Consider the following 13747-nt stretch of genomic DNA (forward strand, 5'->3'; position numbering starts at 1 on the left):
CTTCCATCTGAGAGGTTGCCTACAACACAGTCTTGGATTTGGAAGTATGAGTTAGCCTGGTCAGCATAAATATATTTTACCAAGAGGATTAATTAAACTTGAACACACACAAAATGCTGGTAGAACACAGCAGGCCCGGCAGCATCTGTAGGGAGAAGCGCTGTCGACGTTTCGGGCCGAGACCCTTCGTCAGGACTAACCGAAAGGAAAGATAGTAAGAGATTTGAAAGTAGTGGGGGGAGGGGGAAATGCGAAATGATAGGAGAAGACCGGAGGGGGTGGGATGAAGCTAAGAGCTGGAAAGGTGATTGGCGAAAGTGATACAGAGCTGGAGAAGGGAAAGGATCATGGGGTGGGAGGCCTCAGGAGAAAGGAGGGGGGGGGGGGGAAGCACCAGAGGGAGATGGAGAACAGGCAAACAACTAAATATGTCAGGGATGGGGTAAGAAGGGGAGGCGGGGCATTAACAGAAGTTAGAGAAGTCAATGTTCATGCCATCAGGTTGGAGGTTACCCAGCCGGTATATGAGGTGTTGTTCCTCCAACCTGAGTTTGGATTCATTTTGACAATAGAGGAGGCCATGGATAGACATATCAGAATGGGAATGGGACGTGGAATTAAAATGTGTGGCCACTGGGAGATCCTGCTTTTTCTGGCAGACCGAGCATAGGTGTTCAGCGTAACGGTCTCCCAGTCTGCGTCGGGTCTCACCAATATATAAAAGGCCACACCGGGAGCACCGAACGCAGTATACCACACCAGCCGACTCACAGGTGAAGTGTCGTTTCACCTGGAAGGACTGTCTGGGGCCCTGAATGGTGGTGAGGGAGGAAGTGTAAGGGCAGGTGTAGCACTTGTTCTGTTTACAAGGATAAGTGCCAGGAGGGAGATCGGTGGGAAGGGATGGGGGGGAACGAGTGGACAAGGGAGTCGCGTAGGGAGCAATCCCTGCGAAAAGTAGAAAGTGGGGGAGGGAAAAATGTGTTTGGTAGTGGGATCCCGTTGGAGGTGGTGGAAGTTACGGAGAATTATACGTTCGACCTGGAGACTGGTGGGGTGGTAGGTAAGGTCGAGGGGAACTCTATCCCAAGTGGGGTGGCGAGTGGATGGGGTGAGGGCAGATGTGCGGGAAATGGGAGAGATGCGTTTGAGAGCAGAGTTGATGGTGGATGAAGGGAAGCCCCTTTGTTTAAAAAAAAAGGAAGACATCTCCTTCGTCCTGGAATGAAAAGCCTCATCCTGAGAGCAGATGCTGTGGAGACGGAGGAATTGTGAGAAGGGGATAGCCTTTTTGCAAGAGACAGGGTGGGAAGAGGAATAGTCCAGGTAGCTGTGAGAGTCTGTAGGCTTATAGTAGATATCAGTATCTATCTCCAGAGATGGAGACAGAAAGATCAAGAATGGGGAGGGAGGTGTCGGAAATGGACCAGGTAAATTTGAGGGCAGGTTGAAAGTTGGATCCAAAGTTAATGAAGTCGACGAGCTCAGCATGCATGCAAGAGGCAGCGCCAATGAAGTCGTCAATGTAGCGAAGGAAAAGAAGGGGATGGATACCCATATAGACTTGGAACATGGACTGTTCCACAAAGCCAACAAAAAGGCAGGCATAACTGGGACCCATACGGGTGTCCATGGCTACACCCTTGGTTTGGAGGAAGTGGGAGGAGCCAAAGGAGAAATTATTGAAAGTAAGAACTAATTCCGCTAGACGGAGGAGAGTGGTGGTAGAGGGGAATTGGTTAGGTCTGGAATTCAAAATAAAGCGAAGAGCTTTGAGACCATCTCGGTGGGGGATGGAGGTATATAGGGACTGGACGTCCATGGTAAAAATAAGACGGTGGGGGCCAGGGAACTTAAAATCATTGAAAAAATTCAATGCATGAGAAGTGTCATGAACATAGGTGGGAAGAGATTGAACAAGAGGGGATAAGACAGTGTCAAGGTATGCAGAAATGAGTTTGGTGGGGCAGGAGCAAGCTGAGCCAATAGGTCTACCTGGACAGGCAAGTTTGTGGATCTTGGGTAGGAGGTAGAAACTGGAAGTGCGGGGTGTGGGAACTACGAGGTTGGTGGCAGTGGATGGGAGATCCCCAGAGCTGATAAGACAATGGCCTGGTGCTCCTTAGTGGGGTCATGATCAAGGGGTAAATAAGAGGAGGTATCAGAGAGTTGTAGCTGTGCCTCGGCCAGGTAGAGGTCAGTACACCAGACAACAACAGCTCCCCCCTTATAAGCAGGTTTTATAGTGAGGTTGGGATTGGTGCGGAGAGAGCAGAGCGTTCAGAAGGAGTGAGGTTGGAATTGGAACAGGGTGTGGTGAAGTCAAGACGGTTGATGTCCCGTCGGCAATTAGCAATAAAGAGATCCAGAGCAGGCAGAAGACCAGAGCGGGGTGTCCATGAAGAGGAGGAGGGTTGAAGACGGGAGAAGGGGTCAACGGTGGGTGTAGGAAAGTCCTTGCCAAAGAAGTAAGCTCGGAGATGGAGCCGGCGGAAGAAGAGTTCAGCGTCATGGCATACGCGGAACTCGCTGAGGTGTGGGCGAAGGGGGACAACGGTGAGGCCCTTAATGAGGACAGAGCGCTCTGCCTCAGAGAGTTGAAGGTCGGAGGGAATGGTAAAGACCCAGCACGATGAGAGATGGGATCAGAGGGGGGAGGGAGGCTGGTAGTGTCACTGGAGAGGGAAGGGTTGGGGTGAGAGGAAGATGGAGCCTCTGAGGGCCCAGGAGCTGACGATGGGATCTGAGGGAGAGGGGAATGCAGAGTGGTGGTGGGGGAAGGGGAGACGGGAGTCACAATCACAGCATGTGAAGACCCGGCCTGGAGTTCAAGGCTGGAGTCGCAGTCAGTTGTTGCGCAATCACTTTGAAGCTGTCCATGGTCATTGGAACCCGTGTTGATGGTGCTGGAGTCCGGGTTTTCAATATGCCCTGGGTCGCTGGGTCAGCCGAGATCAACGGCCGAGGCCAATCCATGGCCTCCTGAGGCCTCTCGTCCCATGATCCTTTCCCTTCTCCAACTCTGTATCACTTTCGCCAATCGCCTTTCCAGCTCTTAGCTTCATCCCACCCCCTCCGGTCTTCTCCTATCATTTCGCATTTACCCCTCCCCCCACTACTTTCAAATCTCTTACTATCTTTCCTTTCGGTTAGTCCTGACGAAGGGTCTCGGCCTGAAACATCGACAGCGCTTCTCCCTATAAATGCTGCCTGGCCTGCTGTGTTCCACCAGCATTTTGTGTGTGTTGTTGTTTGAATTTCCAGCATCTGCAGATTTCCTCGTGTTTGTTAATTAAACTTGTATGTCTGCATCTCATAATGATCACCAAGGTTAGATGTAAGAAATGATGATTATTTGTTGTACTTTAAGCACCCGTTATCAATATTGCTAATTGAAAAGTGAAAAGAAAAACTTCCAGTTTCTTTTATTTTCAAAGGTTGGCTCAGATCTAGCAAAGTTCACTCTGTGAGTGATTTGATGTCAGCAGAATCCTCATTCTTCTTGAATAGGATTGGTGAAATGGTGCTGTGGAAACTGTCCAGAATTTCACTTTGCTTATGATGTGTGTAGTTGGAAAACAAGAAACTTTATGAATTTGGGTAAAATACAGAATATTTCTAATTGTGACATTATCACTATCAATAATCAAGAATCAGATTACAGGACCTCTTGACTTCAGAATTCAGTTTTGTTGTATCTGCTGTAAGGACTCAAGTGTGGATTTGCTTCTGTTTTGGAGTAAGATGGGTATGGAAGTGTATGTACTAATATATTGTGAAGATCTAAAGAATGCCTGCCCTGACCTCCCTTGCCCTCATCAATGCTATTCAAAGGTTTGTAGGTTAATAGCAGTTTTATTTTTATAGAACTTTGCCTTGAGTAAGAAGAATTCCTTAGTAAATCAAAGTAAATGTATTACCAAAGGCATATGTCACCATATACTACCCTGAGATTCATTTTCTTGTGGGCATTCACAATATATACAAAGAAACACAATGGAAGCAATGAAAAAACATATACAACAAAGATGGTCAAACAACCAATGTGTAAAAAGACAACAAATTGCACAAATACAAAAAAATGATAATAATAATGATAAATAGATATTGAGACATGAGTTGACCTTAAAAGTGAGTGGATTGGTTGCAGAATCAGTTCAGTATTGGGGTAAGTGAAATAATTCTCACTGGTTCAAGAGCCTGATGGTTGAGGAGTAATAACTATTCCTGAATCTGGTAATGTTGGATTTGAGGCTCCTGTACCTCCTTTCTGATGCAGCAAAGAGAGGAGAGCATGGCCTGGCTGGTGTTTGAAGTTTGATGTTTCTGGACCATTGCAGGTTTACAGGGAATGATCTGCTCAGAGTTTGCATTGACCTTACAGTTTCTACAATACGTAGTGTAGATAGGTATGCCAGACTGAGGGGTCTGTTCCTCTGTGTTGTATAAGTCGAGCTGCTCTTTGGGACAATGGGTACTTCTGCGGCTGCAGTACAACAGAGGGTGCAGGGTAAAAGGCCCATTTAGAAGGTAGGGGAAATATGGAAGGAAATATGATCTGTCCTCCCTTTAGAGTATTTTCTTTCAGGGTATTTTGAAAACTTTTTTGTTTAGCCCAGTGAGGAAAAACGCAGGAGGCTACAAGTGTGAAGTGAGTGATAGTTTCACTTTTGTTCTACTCTGGTTCTCCCAAGTGGCTCTTTTATGTCACCCAAAGGGAGAAAATTACAAGGATATAGGATACCATTTCTTGTTTGTGATTCAGAAAGTGTGGGTTGAGGTTGACGAAGGATATGCAAAGGTGGTTTAGCCGTGAGAATGCTATCATATTTTGTCTATTCTTTGTTGTTAGGCATGATACAAATTATAAATGGCTCAAAAGAGAGGCAAAGCTTCCAGTGGGTTTTGTCTTTGGATGATGTGCATGTGTTGATCACTTAATTAATAGCGAGTATAGGCTTGAGATATGGATGTGAAGTTATAATTATTGAAACTGTTGGCCAGAGATTGTAGGTAGTTGAGTGATGCATTAATTTGTGTAGCAGGTCAGCGGTATATTTGGTTAGATATATCATTTGAAGGTCCGCTACTTTTTTTTGCACACTATCCAAGTTCTTGGGCTTGACTTGTGGAATCTATTTTCTCCTGAAGTTACAATTACCTCCAAAATGAACACTTACATTCATAGTGCTCCTTTATGAGTTGTAGGCTGGCCTTAAGAACAGCACGCAGGGTTAAACTAATACCAACCGCTCATGAAAGTAGATCAGCTGTTATTGTGGTGAAACAAATAACAGTGCACTTAGTGCTGGTTGACTACTAAAATTGTATCACGAGATTGAAACAAATTTGGTATGCTAGGCCAGATGATTACCACACTGCTTGTTCTCATTGTCAGCAACTCCAGTATTCAAGGACAGGATAATTTGTCTGTCATTTTTCTAGTACTTTCAAAAGAATAGAATCAAAATTTTTTGACAATGGGTGAAGGGTATTTTCTTCTAATTCACTATAATAGAATCTCTGATGCCTATAGATGAGAATTGTTGGCTTGAGCTGAAATAACTGAATACAGCTACTGTTAACTGTTGCAAAATACATTGTATTTCAGTCTGATACTCCTTTCAAGAGGTCGTTCACACCAATGGACTATGGCAGCCAAGCACGGTTAGGACGGGCTTCCTTTACAGGTAAACAAGCGGCGTTGTTATATTAAAATTGGAGAGAAGGAATTTGAATTTGGTCTCACTGTGAGTATCGAAATCTAACATGATATGTCTTCAGAATCAGGTTTATTATGCCTGACATATGCCATGAACTTTGTTGTTTTGTGGCAGCAGTGCAGTGTAAGACATAAAATTTATTATATTATAAAATAGCTAACTAGTGTAAAAGACAAATAGTGTTCATGAGTTCATGGATCAATCAGAAATCTGATGAGGAAGGGGAAGAAGCTGTTTGTAAAACATTGAGTGTTGGTCATCAGGCTCCTGTGAGTGCAGGAGGGGGGATGAATTACGATCCTGGGAGGTGATGGGTGAAAAAGGCTGAAGAAGAAGAGATCTGACACAAAAGGACCGTAAACCATTGGAGAAAGGGAAGGAGGAGGGGACCAAATGGAGGTGATGGGCAAGTGAAGAGAAGAAGGGGTAAGAGGGGAAGGGAGAAAGGGGGGGGAATGATTACAGGAAGTTAGAGAAGTCGATGTTCATGCCAATAGGTTGGAGGATACCTGGTCAGAATATGAAACTGAGTTTGGCCTCATTGAGGCAGTAGAGGAGGCCATTGCTAGATATGTCAGAATGGGAATGGGATGTCAAAATGATATGGGTATCCGCTGGGAGATCTCCTATTACAAACTCACAGGGTAAGTGTCGTTTCACTTGTAAGGACAGTTTGGGGCCCTGAATGGTGGTGAGGGAGGAGGTGTAGCACTAGTCACGATTGCAGGCCTAGGTGCTAGGAGGGAGATCAGTGGGGAGAAATGAGTGGACAAGGGAGTTGTGTTGAGAGTGATCCCTATGGAAAGCAGAGGGGGTGAAAGTTAAAGATGAACTCTTTGGAAATATTGTAAGTTATGGAGTATGATGTGCTGGGTATGGAGGCTAGTGGGGATGTAAGCAGGGACAAGGGGATCTCTGTGCCTATTGTGACGATGAGAGGATGGGGTGAGGGCGAAATGGAGGAGATGTTGGTGAGGGTAGTATCAAATAGGTGGAAGAGAAACTATTGTTTGAAAAATCAGGACATCTCAGATGTTCTAAAATGGAAATTTCCATCCTGAGAACAGATGTGGTGGAGATAGAGGAACTGAGAGAAGGGAATAGGATTTTAATAGGACTGGGTGGGAAGAAGTATAGGCAAGACAGGTGAGAGTCAGGTATGTAAAAGATGCCAGTAGATTGTGGTTCCAGAGATGGAGACTGAGAAAGAGGAGAGTGATTATGATTTACTTTAGTGCATCAGAGGTGGAGGTTGTTCTGGTGACTACACAAACACTTTATTTACACCAGGCTCTGCTGCCATATGAACTTGTGTTCCACAAGCAGGTTTCCTGAATAAACATGGGGGATTTCAGAAGCTTATGCTCTACTGCTGCAGTCCAGTTTTGGAACTCGCCTGAGAAACAAACCGTTTGGAAGAGTAACAAGCAGTTGCATTACTGAACTGCCACTTCCATAAGACAAAGGAGCAGAAGTCGGCCATTTGGCCCATCGAGTCTGCTCTGCCATTTCATCATGAGCTGATCCAATCTCCCCTTTAGTCCCATTCCCCCGCCTTCTCACCATAACCTTTGATACCCTGACTACTCAGATACCTATCAATCTCTGCCTTAAATACACCCAATGACTTGGCCTCCACTGCCACCCATAGCAACAATTTCCATAGATTCACCACCCTCTGGCTAAAAAATTTCTTCGCATCTCTGTTCTGAATGGGTGCCCTGCAATCCTCAAATCATGTCCTCTCATACTAGACTCTCCCAACATGAGAAACAACTTTGCTATATCCACTCTGTCCATGCCTTTCAACATTCGAAATGTTTCTATGAAGTCCCCCCTCATTATTCTAAACTCCAAGGAGTACAGTCCAAGAGCAGTCAAACGTTCCTCATATGTTAACCCTCTCATTCCCGGAATCATTCTGGTGAATCTTCTCTGAGCCCTCTCCAATGTCAGCACATCCTTTCTTAAATAAGGAGCCCAAAACTGCACACAGTATTCCAAGTGAGGTCTTACCAGTGCCTTATAGAGCCTCAACATCACATCCCTGCTCCTATACTATATTCCTCTAGAAATGAATGCCAACATTGCATTCGCCGCCTTCACCACCGACTCAACCTGGAGGTTAACCTTAAGGGTATCCTGCACGAGGACTCCCAAGTCCCGTTGCATCTCAGAACTTTGAATTCTCTCCCCAATTAAATAATAGTCTGCCCGTTTATTTCTTCTACCAAAGTGCATGATCATACACTTTCCAACATTGTAATTCATTTGTCACTTCTTTGCCCATTCCCCCAATCTATCCAAGTCTCTCTGCAGACTCTGTTTCCTCAGCAGTACCAGCCCCTCCACCTATCTTTGTATCATCAGCAAACTTAACCACAAAGCCATCTATTCCATAATCCAAATGGTTGATATACAACATAAAAAAGAAGCGGCCCCAACACGGACCCCTGTGGAACACCACTGGTAACCGGCAACCAACCAGAATGGGATCCCTTTATTCCCACTCTCTATTTCCTGCTAATCAACCAACGCTCTATCCACGTAAGTAACTTTCCTGTAATTCTGTGGGCTCTTGTTTAGCAGCCTCATGTGCGGCACCTTGTCAAAGGCCTTCTGAAAATCCAAATACACAACATCCACTGCATCTCCCTTGTCTAGCCTACTTGTAATTTCCTCAAAAAAATTGCACTAGGTTTGTCAGGCAGGATTTTCCTTTAAGGAAACCATACTGAGTTCTGCCTATCTTGTCATATGCCTCCAAGTACTCTGTAACCTCATCCTTGACAATCGACTCCAACAACTTCCTAACCACTGATGTCAAGCTAACAGGTCTATAATTTCCTTTTTGCTTCCTTGCCCCCTTCTTAAATAGTGGAGTGACATTTGCAATCTTCCAGTCCAACAAACCAGGCCAGAATCTATCGACTTTTGAAAGGTCAATAGACAATAGGTGCAGGAGTAGGCCATTCGGCCCTTTGAGCCAGCACTGCCATTCAATGTGATCATGGCTGATCATCCACAGTCAGTACCCCGTTCCTGCCTTCTCCCCATATCCCTTGACTCCGCTATCTTCAAGAGCTCTGTCTAACTCTTTCTTGAAAGCATCCAGAGAATTGGCCTCCACATCCTTCTGAGGCAGAGCATTCCATAGATCCACAACTCTCTAGGTGAAAAAGCTTTTCCTCAACTCTGTTCTAAATGGCCTACCCCTTATTCTTAAACTGTGGCCTCTGGTTCTGGACTCCCCCAACATCAGGAAAATTATGTGTAATTCTGACTGGAAACGTGGAAAATTCTGACTTTTAGTGAATGTAGACACTAAGACATATATAGACAGTATACTTCTGTATGTACCATTCATTTTCAGTTGTTTGCAATGTCAGAGTAACTTTCATAGAAGAATGCCAGTTCTTTTATGTTATTTAAGTTCATATAACGAGATATTTATACCAATGTTATATTTGCACATTATAAAGCAGCAGTCGTGCACTTTGAAACATTTTCAAATTGGTGCATCATTTAGAAGTATGTAATGAGCAAAAATGCGTTTCATAATTTTGTTTCCCTCTTCCATGCGGCAATTCTTTCAGCTAAACAGGCAAAAACTTCTAAACAAAGTTGCTTTTCATTCACATCTCTATCTTTATCTATTACAGGTCCACAAGTTCATCTTCAGTCCAAAACATTCAACCGTTTTCCTGCAAATTCCAAGAAACGGTCCCAGGTGGTCCAGTAAGTCCAGAGACTGGAGAGATGAAATTGGGAGGTAATGAGGTTAACCTGCTGATGTCAGGTCAGAGTTCACTGGATTAAAGGAAAACAATATGAATATTCAAAGAGCTTGAAGTGCAAAGTCTTGCTTCAATGTGCCACAATGGTCTCAAGCACTGTCTTATCTGTCTTCCTTTTAATATATCTATAAATCAAACTATGCAATAAAATCATTTTTCACAGGAACTCTCCAACTTGTCAGACCCTCAGGAAGTTCACTCTGGGACTGTATCATTTGCAGGTATCATAAGTGGAGACAGATAGATTGATGTGGAGATGGTATCTGGGGTTTGTCAGTTCCCTGCCCACTCATGGGGCAAACCCCTGACATGAGAAGCTAGCTCCACCACTGCCTGACATCTTTATTCTGAATTTCTCATTAATTCCAATATGCTGTTAAAACCTCAATAAGCAACATACTGAAAGGCAGCTACTATTACCACGGCTTGCATTAACCAAGACTGGATAGTTATTCTTGAAAGTTTATGCTTGTTGTTGTGAGCAACCTGAAGGGAAATGTTTAGTTTGCAGGTAAACCACAGAAACGCATTTATTCCTTTTTACATGAATACAGAATGTTGTAGATTATCAGTATTTATGTAAAGACAAATACTAATGGCATGCACTTGCTATTTCTCTCATTTTACTGAAGAGCAACATGAATTTTATTTTCCTATTTATTTTATTTATAAGTCAAAATACAATTCTGAAGTGTTTTACTAATTTGGCAATACTCTATGCAATGACAACATGGAACTCTTAAACTCTGTAGGTCAATATTTTTCCCTCAAATTTGTTCAAATGTTATGCTGTTAGAATTGAATAATGGATTAAAATTTTAAGTCAGTTACTCATTCTTAATTTTTTAGGCCAAGTCATATTGAAAAGGACATTGTTTTGAAAATCTACATGCTATTTAAGCCCCCATTTTCTATGGCAAGGTTAATTGACAAGTTATGGACGATCTGGCACATTCCTAAAAACAAAAGGACAGTGCCAAGGATGTGATGGTATTTGTGTAAAGTAATATAAATCTATCAGCAAGATTTGGAAATGGACAACTCACAGCATTTAATTTCCTTAACTTACTGGCTGATATCTGTGTTAATATTTGCACCAACTATGATCAAGTTTTAGTTTCTTGAAGAGTTTGGCCCATTATTTAATAGAGATAATGCTGAATTGAAGATTAACTACTTTTTGTAATTCTCTAAGATAATTTTTGACTGTCTTAAAGTGTGACAATGCCAAATTTCATGGTTCATAATATGTATGAGTAGATACAATGATTCAAAATGTACAGTTTGTGTTATTGGTAGATGAATATTTAATTCATTTATATGATGTTCATCTGTTGCATATTTTAGTTGAGGTATTGCTCAGTCGAAGCAGAAGAATGTCTTGTACAGAAAATAAGTGTTCACCTTTGCCATCATTGTAAACTCTAATTCTTTGGATTTTGTGATAAGATGTGAAATAAATGGTTTGTTTATACATCTTAAAAATTTTGTTATTTCAAAGTTTTGTTCAACGTTTTTGTGTAAATAATGTTTCATGATCTAACAAGAATTAAAGTTCAAAGTAAATTTATTGTCGAAGTACGTATATGTCACCATATATCCAATCCTGACATTCATTTTCTTGCAGGCATACTCAATAAATCCACAATGGAATAATAACCATAATAGAATCAATAAAAGACTGCACTAGCCCGGGGACAGGATCAGTATGGGAGGTGGTGTCTGGAATAGGTCAGCTCCCTGCTGACTCCTTGGACACAGCCTGAGCTAGTCCATACTGAGCTTCTAGACCAGAATTCATTCCTGTGACATGAGAATCTAGGTGATTTTTTTTTTCAGTGCTCAGTTCATCATGTGACCTAAGCTATAGTTTAATCCAGAGAGACTGCAGGATGAAATTTTAAACTTGTCCCCATTTCTCCATTGCACATTGAAGTAATTATCAAGTTGAAGCGGCTAAATTGCTGATATATTAAGTGTTAAACACAAGAGATAATGAAGATGCTGGAAATCCAGAGTAATACACACAAAATATTGTAGGAACTCAGCTGGTTAGGCAGTATCTATGGAAATTAATGAATAGTTGACCCTTCATCGGTACCTGAAAGAAAGGGGGAAGTTGCCAGATTAAGAAATGGGGGGGGGGGGGGGGGAGGAGGGGAGAGGGGAAGGAGGACAAGTCAGAAAGTGATATGTGAAGCCGGGTGTGTGGGGAAGGGGGAATGAAGTTAGAAGTTGGGAAGTTATATTAGATGTTGTCAACTTGCATACCTGATTTAATATAATACTACTTTGTAGAAAATATTGGGAAGTAGACTGTTCAAAATTCAAAGTACCTTTATTACAAAAATAAAGTATATATACATTATTCAACCTTGAGACCGCCTCTGTACAGGCAGCCATAAAACAAGAAACACAAAAGAACCAATTAAAAAAAAAAGTCCAACAAACACCCAATGGGGGGGGGGGGGGGAGGGGGAGGGAGGGAAAAAACGAATAATGCGAACAATAAAGCAAGCAGCAGCATTCAGAATGGAAGTGAATCCATAGTCACAAAGCCCAGAGTAGGCCTGTAGCTCCAGTACAATGAAGAGTGGAACAGTGAGCAGAGCCGGCCGGACCCTCGTCTGCAGTCCAACACGCTGCCTTTATAATCCATCTGGCCTGGCGTTTAAATCATCCAAACTTCGGGTCATTCCTCACTCTAAGATCTGGGCCCTGTCACATTGATGTGCTCTGGGTTTGGACCATACTGTCACTTTCCAGCCCGCACCAGACCTCTCGAGATTGGCCCAGCACTTAGTATCGACCCAAACTCGCTCTCAGTTTGGGTGGACAGGCCCAAAAACTCATCTGCTCTGACATTTCTCTGCTTTGCATGCCCTGACTCCATCTCGAATATGCCTCAACCTTGCTCCGACCATTTCTCTTTGAACTTGCTTTGGTTGTGGAAGCTATGGAGAGGGTGCAGAGGAGATTTACCAGGATGTTGCCTGGTTTGGAGAACAAGTCATATGAAGCAAGGTTAGCAGAGCTGGGACTTTTCTCTTTGGAGTGTAGAAGAATGAGAGGGGACTTGATAGAGGTCTACAAGATTATGAGAGGCATAGATAGGGTGGATAGTCATTACCTGTTTCCCAGGGCACCAATAGCAAACACCAGAGGGCATATGTACAAAATTAAGGGAGGGAAGTTTAGGGGAGACATCAGTTTTTTACACAGAGTGTTGTGAGTGCCTGGAATGACTTGCCAGGGATGGTGGTGGAGGCTAAAACATTAAAGGTATTTAAGAGCCTCTTGGACAGGCACATGGATGAAAGAAAAATGGAGGGTTATGGGGTAGTGTGGGTTTAGTACTTTTTTTTAAGGATTATATGGGTCGGCATGACATGGAGGGCTGAAGGGCCTGTACTGTGCTGTAATGTTCTATGGTTCTATGCCTTGACCCTTGACTCATCCTTGCCTTCATTTGCTTTTTCATTGTCTGCAGTGGTGATCATTTACCAGTTTTTTTTGTAGAGAATTTTTTATAAATGAAGTATTTGTTTGCATTTCTTGTTTTGAGGGCTGCCAGTAAGTTGTCACTTACCCTCAGTAGCTCCATCTTAAATTTGAACTGGTAAGTGTGAAAGTACAAACCCCATTTCCAGAAAAGTTAGGATATTTTCCAAAATGCAATAAAAACAAAAATCTGTGATATGTTAATTCACGTGAACCTTTATTTAACTGACAAAAGTACAAAGAAAAGATTTTCAATTGTTTTACTGACCAACTTAATTGTATTTTGTAAATATACACAAATTTAGAATTTGATGACTGCAACACACAACAAAAGTTGGGACAGAGGCATGTTTACCATTGTGTTACATCACCTTTCCTTTTAATAACACTTTTTAATCATTTTGGAACTGAGGATACTAATTGTAGTAGATTTGCAATTGGACATTTTGTCCATTCTTGCTTGATATAAGACTTCAGCTGCTCAACAGTCTGTGGTCTCCGTTGTCTGATTCTCCTCTTCATGATGCGCTATACATTTTCAACAGGAGATGGATCTGGACTGGCAGCAGGCCAGTCAAGCACACACACTCTGTGTCTACAAAGGCACGCTGCTGTAGCCAGTGCAGAATGTGGTCTGGCATTGTCCTGCTGAAATAAGCATGGACGTCCTGGGAAGAGATGTCGCCTTGATGGCAACATATGTCTCTCTAAAATCCTAATATACGC

The 13747-nt window shown here is 42.8% G+C and overlaps 1 protein-coding gene across 3 annotated transcripts in view; it reads left to right on the forward strand.

The window, feature by feature from the left end:
• The window catches only part of fam149a (family with sequence similarity 149 member A), a 93825-nt gene extending 82735 nt beyond the window's left edge, over positions 1-11090 (forward strand). For all 3 annotated transcript variants that reach the window (XM_073064537.1, XM_073064538.1, XM_073064539.1), the window contains exons 14-15: positions 5612-5690; positions 9386-11090. In XM_073064537.1, coding sequence (XP_072920638.1) covers positions 5612-5690; positions 9386-9465 — 159 coding nt within the window. In that variant the 3' untranslated portion in view covers positions 9466-11090. The remainder of the gene's footprint in view (positions 1-5611; positions 5691-9385) is intronic.
• Positions 11091-13747: the final 2657 nt, after the last annotated feature.

Source organism: Hemitrygon akajei, chromosome 13 (assembly GCF_048418815.1).
Source record: "Hemitrygon akajei chromosome 13, sHemAka1.3, whole genome shotgun sequence".
Taxonomy (NCBI): Eukaryota; Metazoa; Chordata; class Chondrichthyes; order Myliobatiformes; family Dasyatidae; genus Hemitrygon; species Hemitrygon akajei.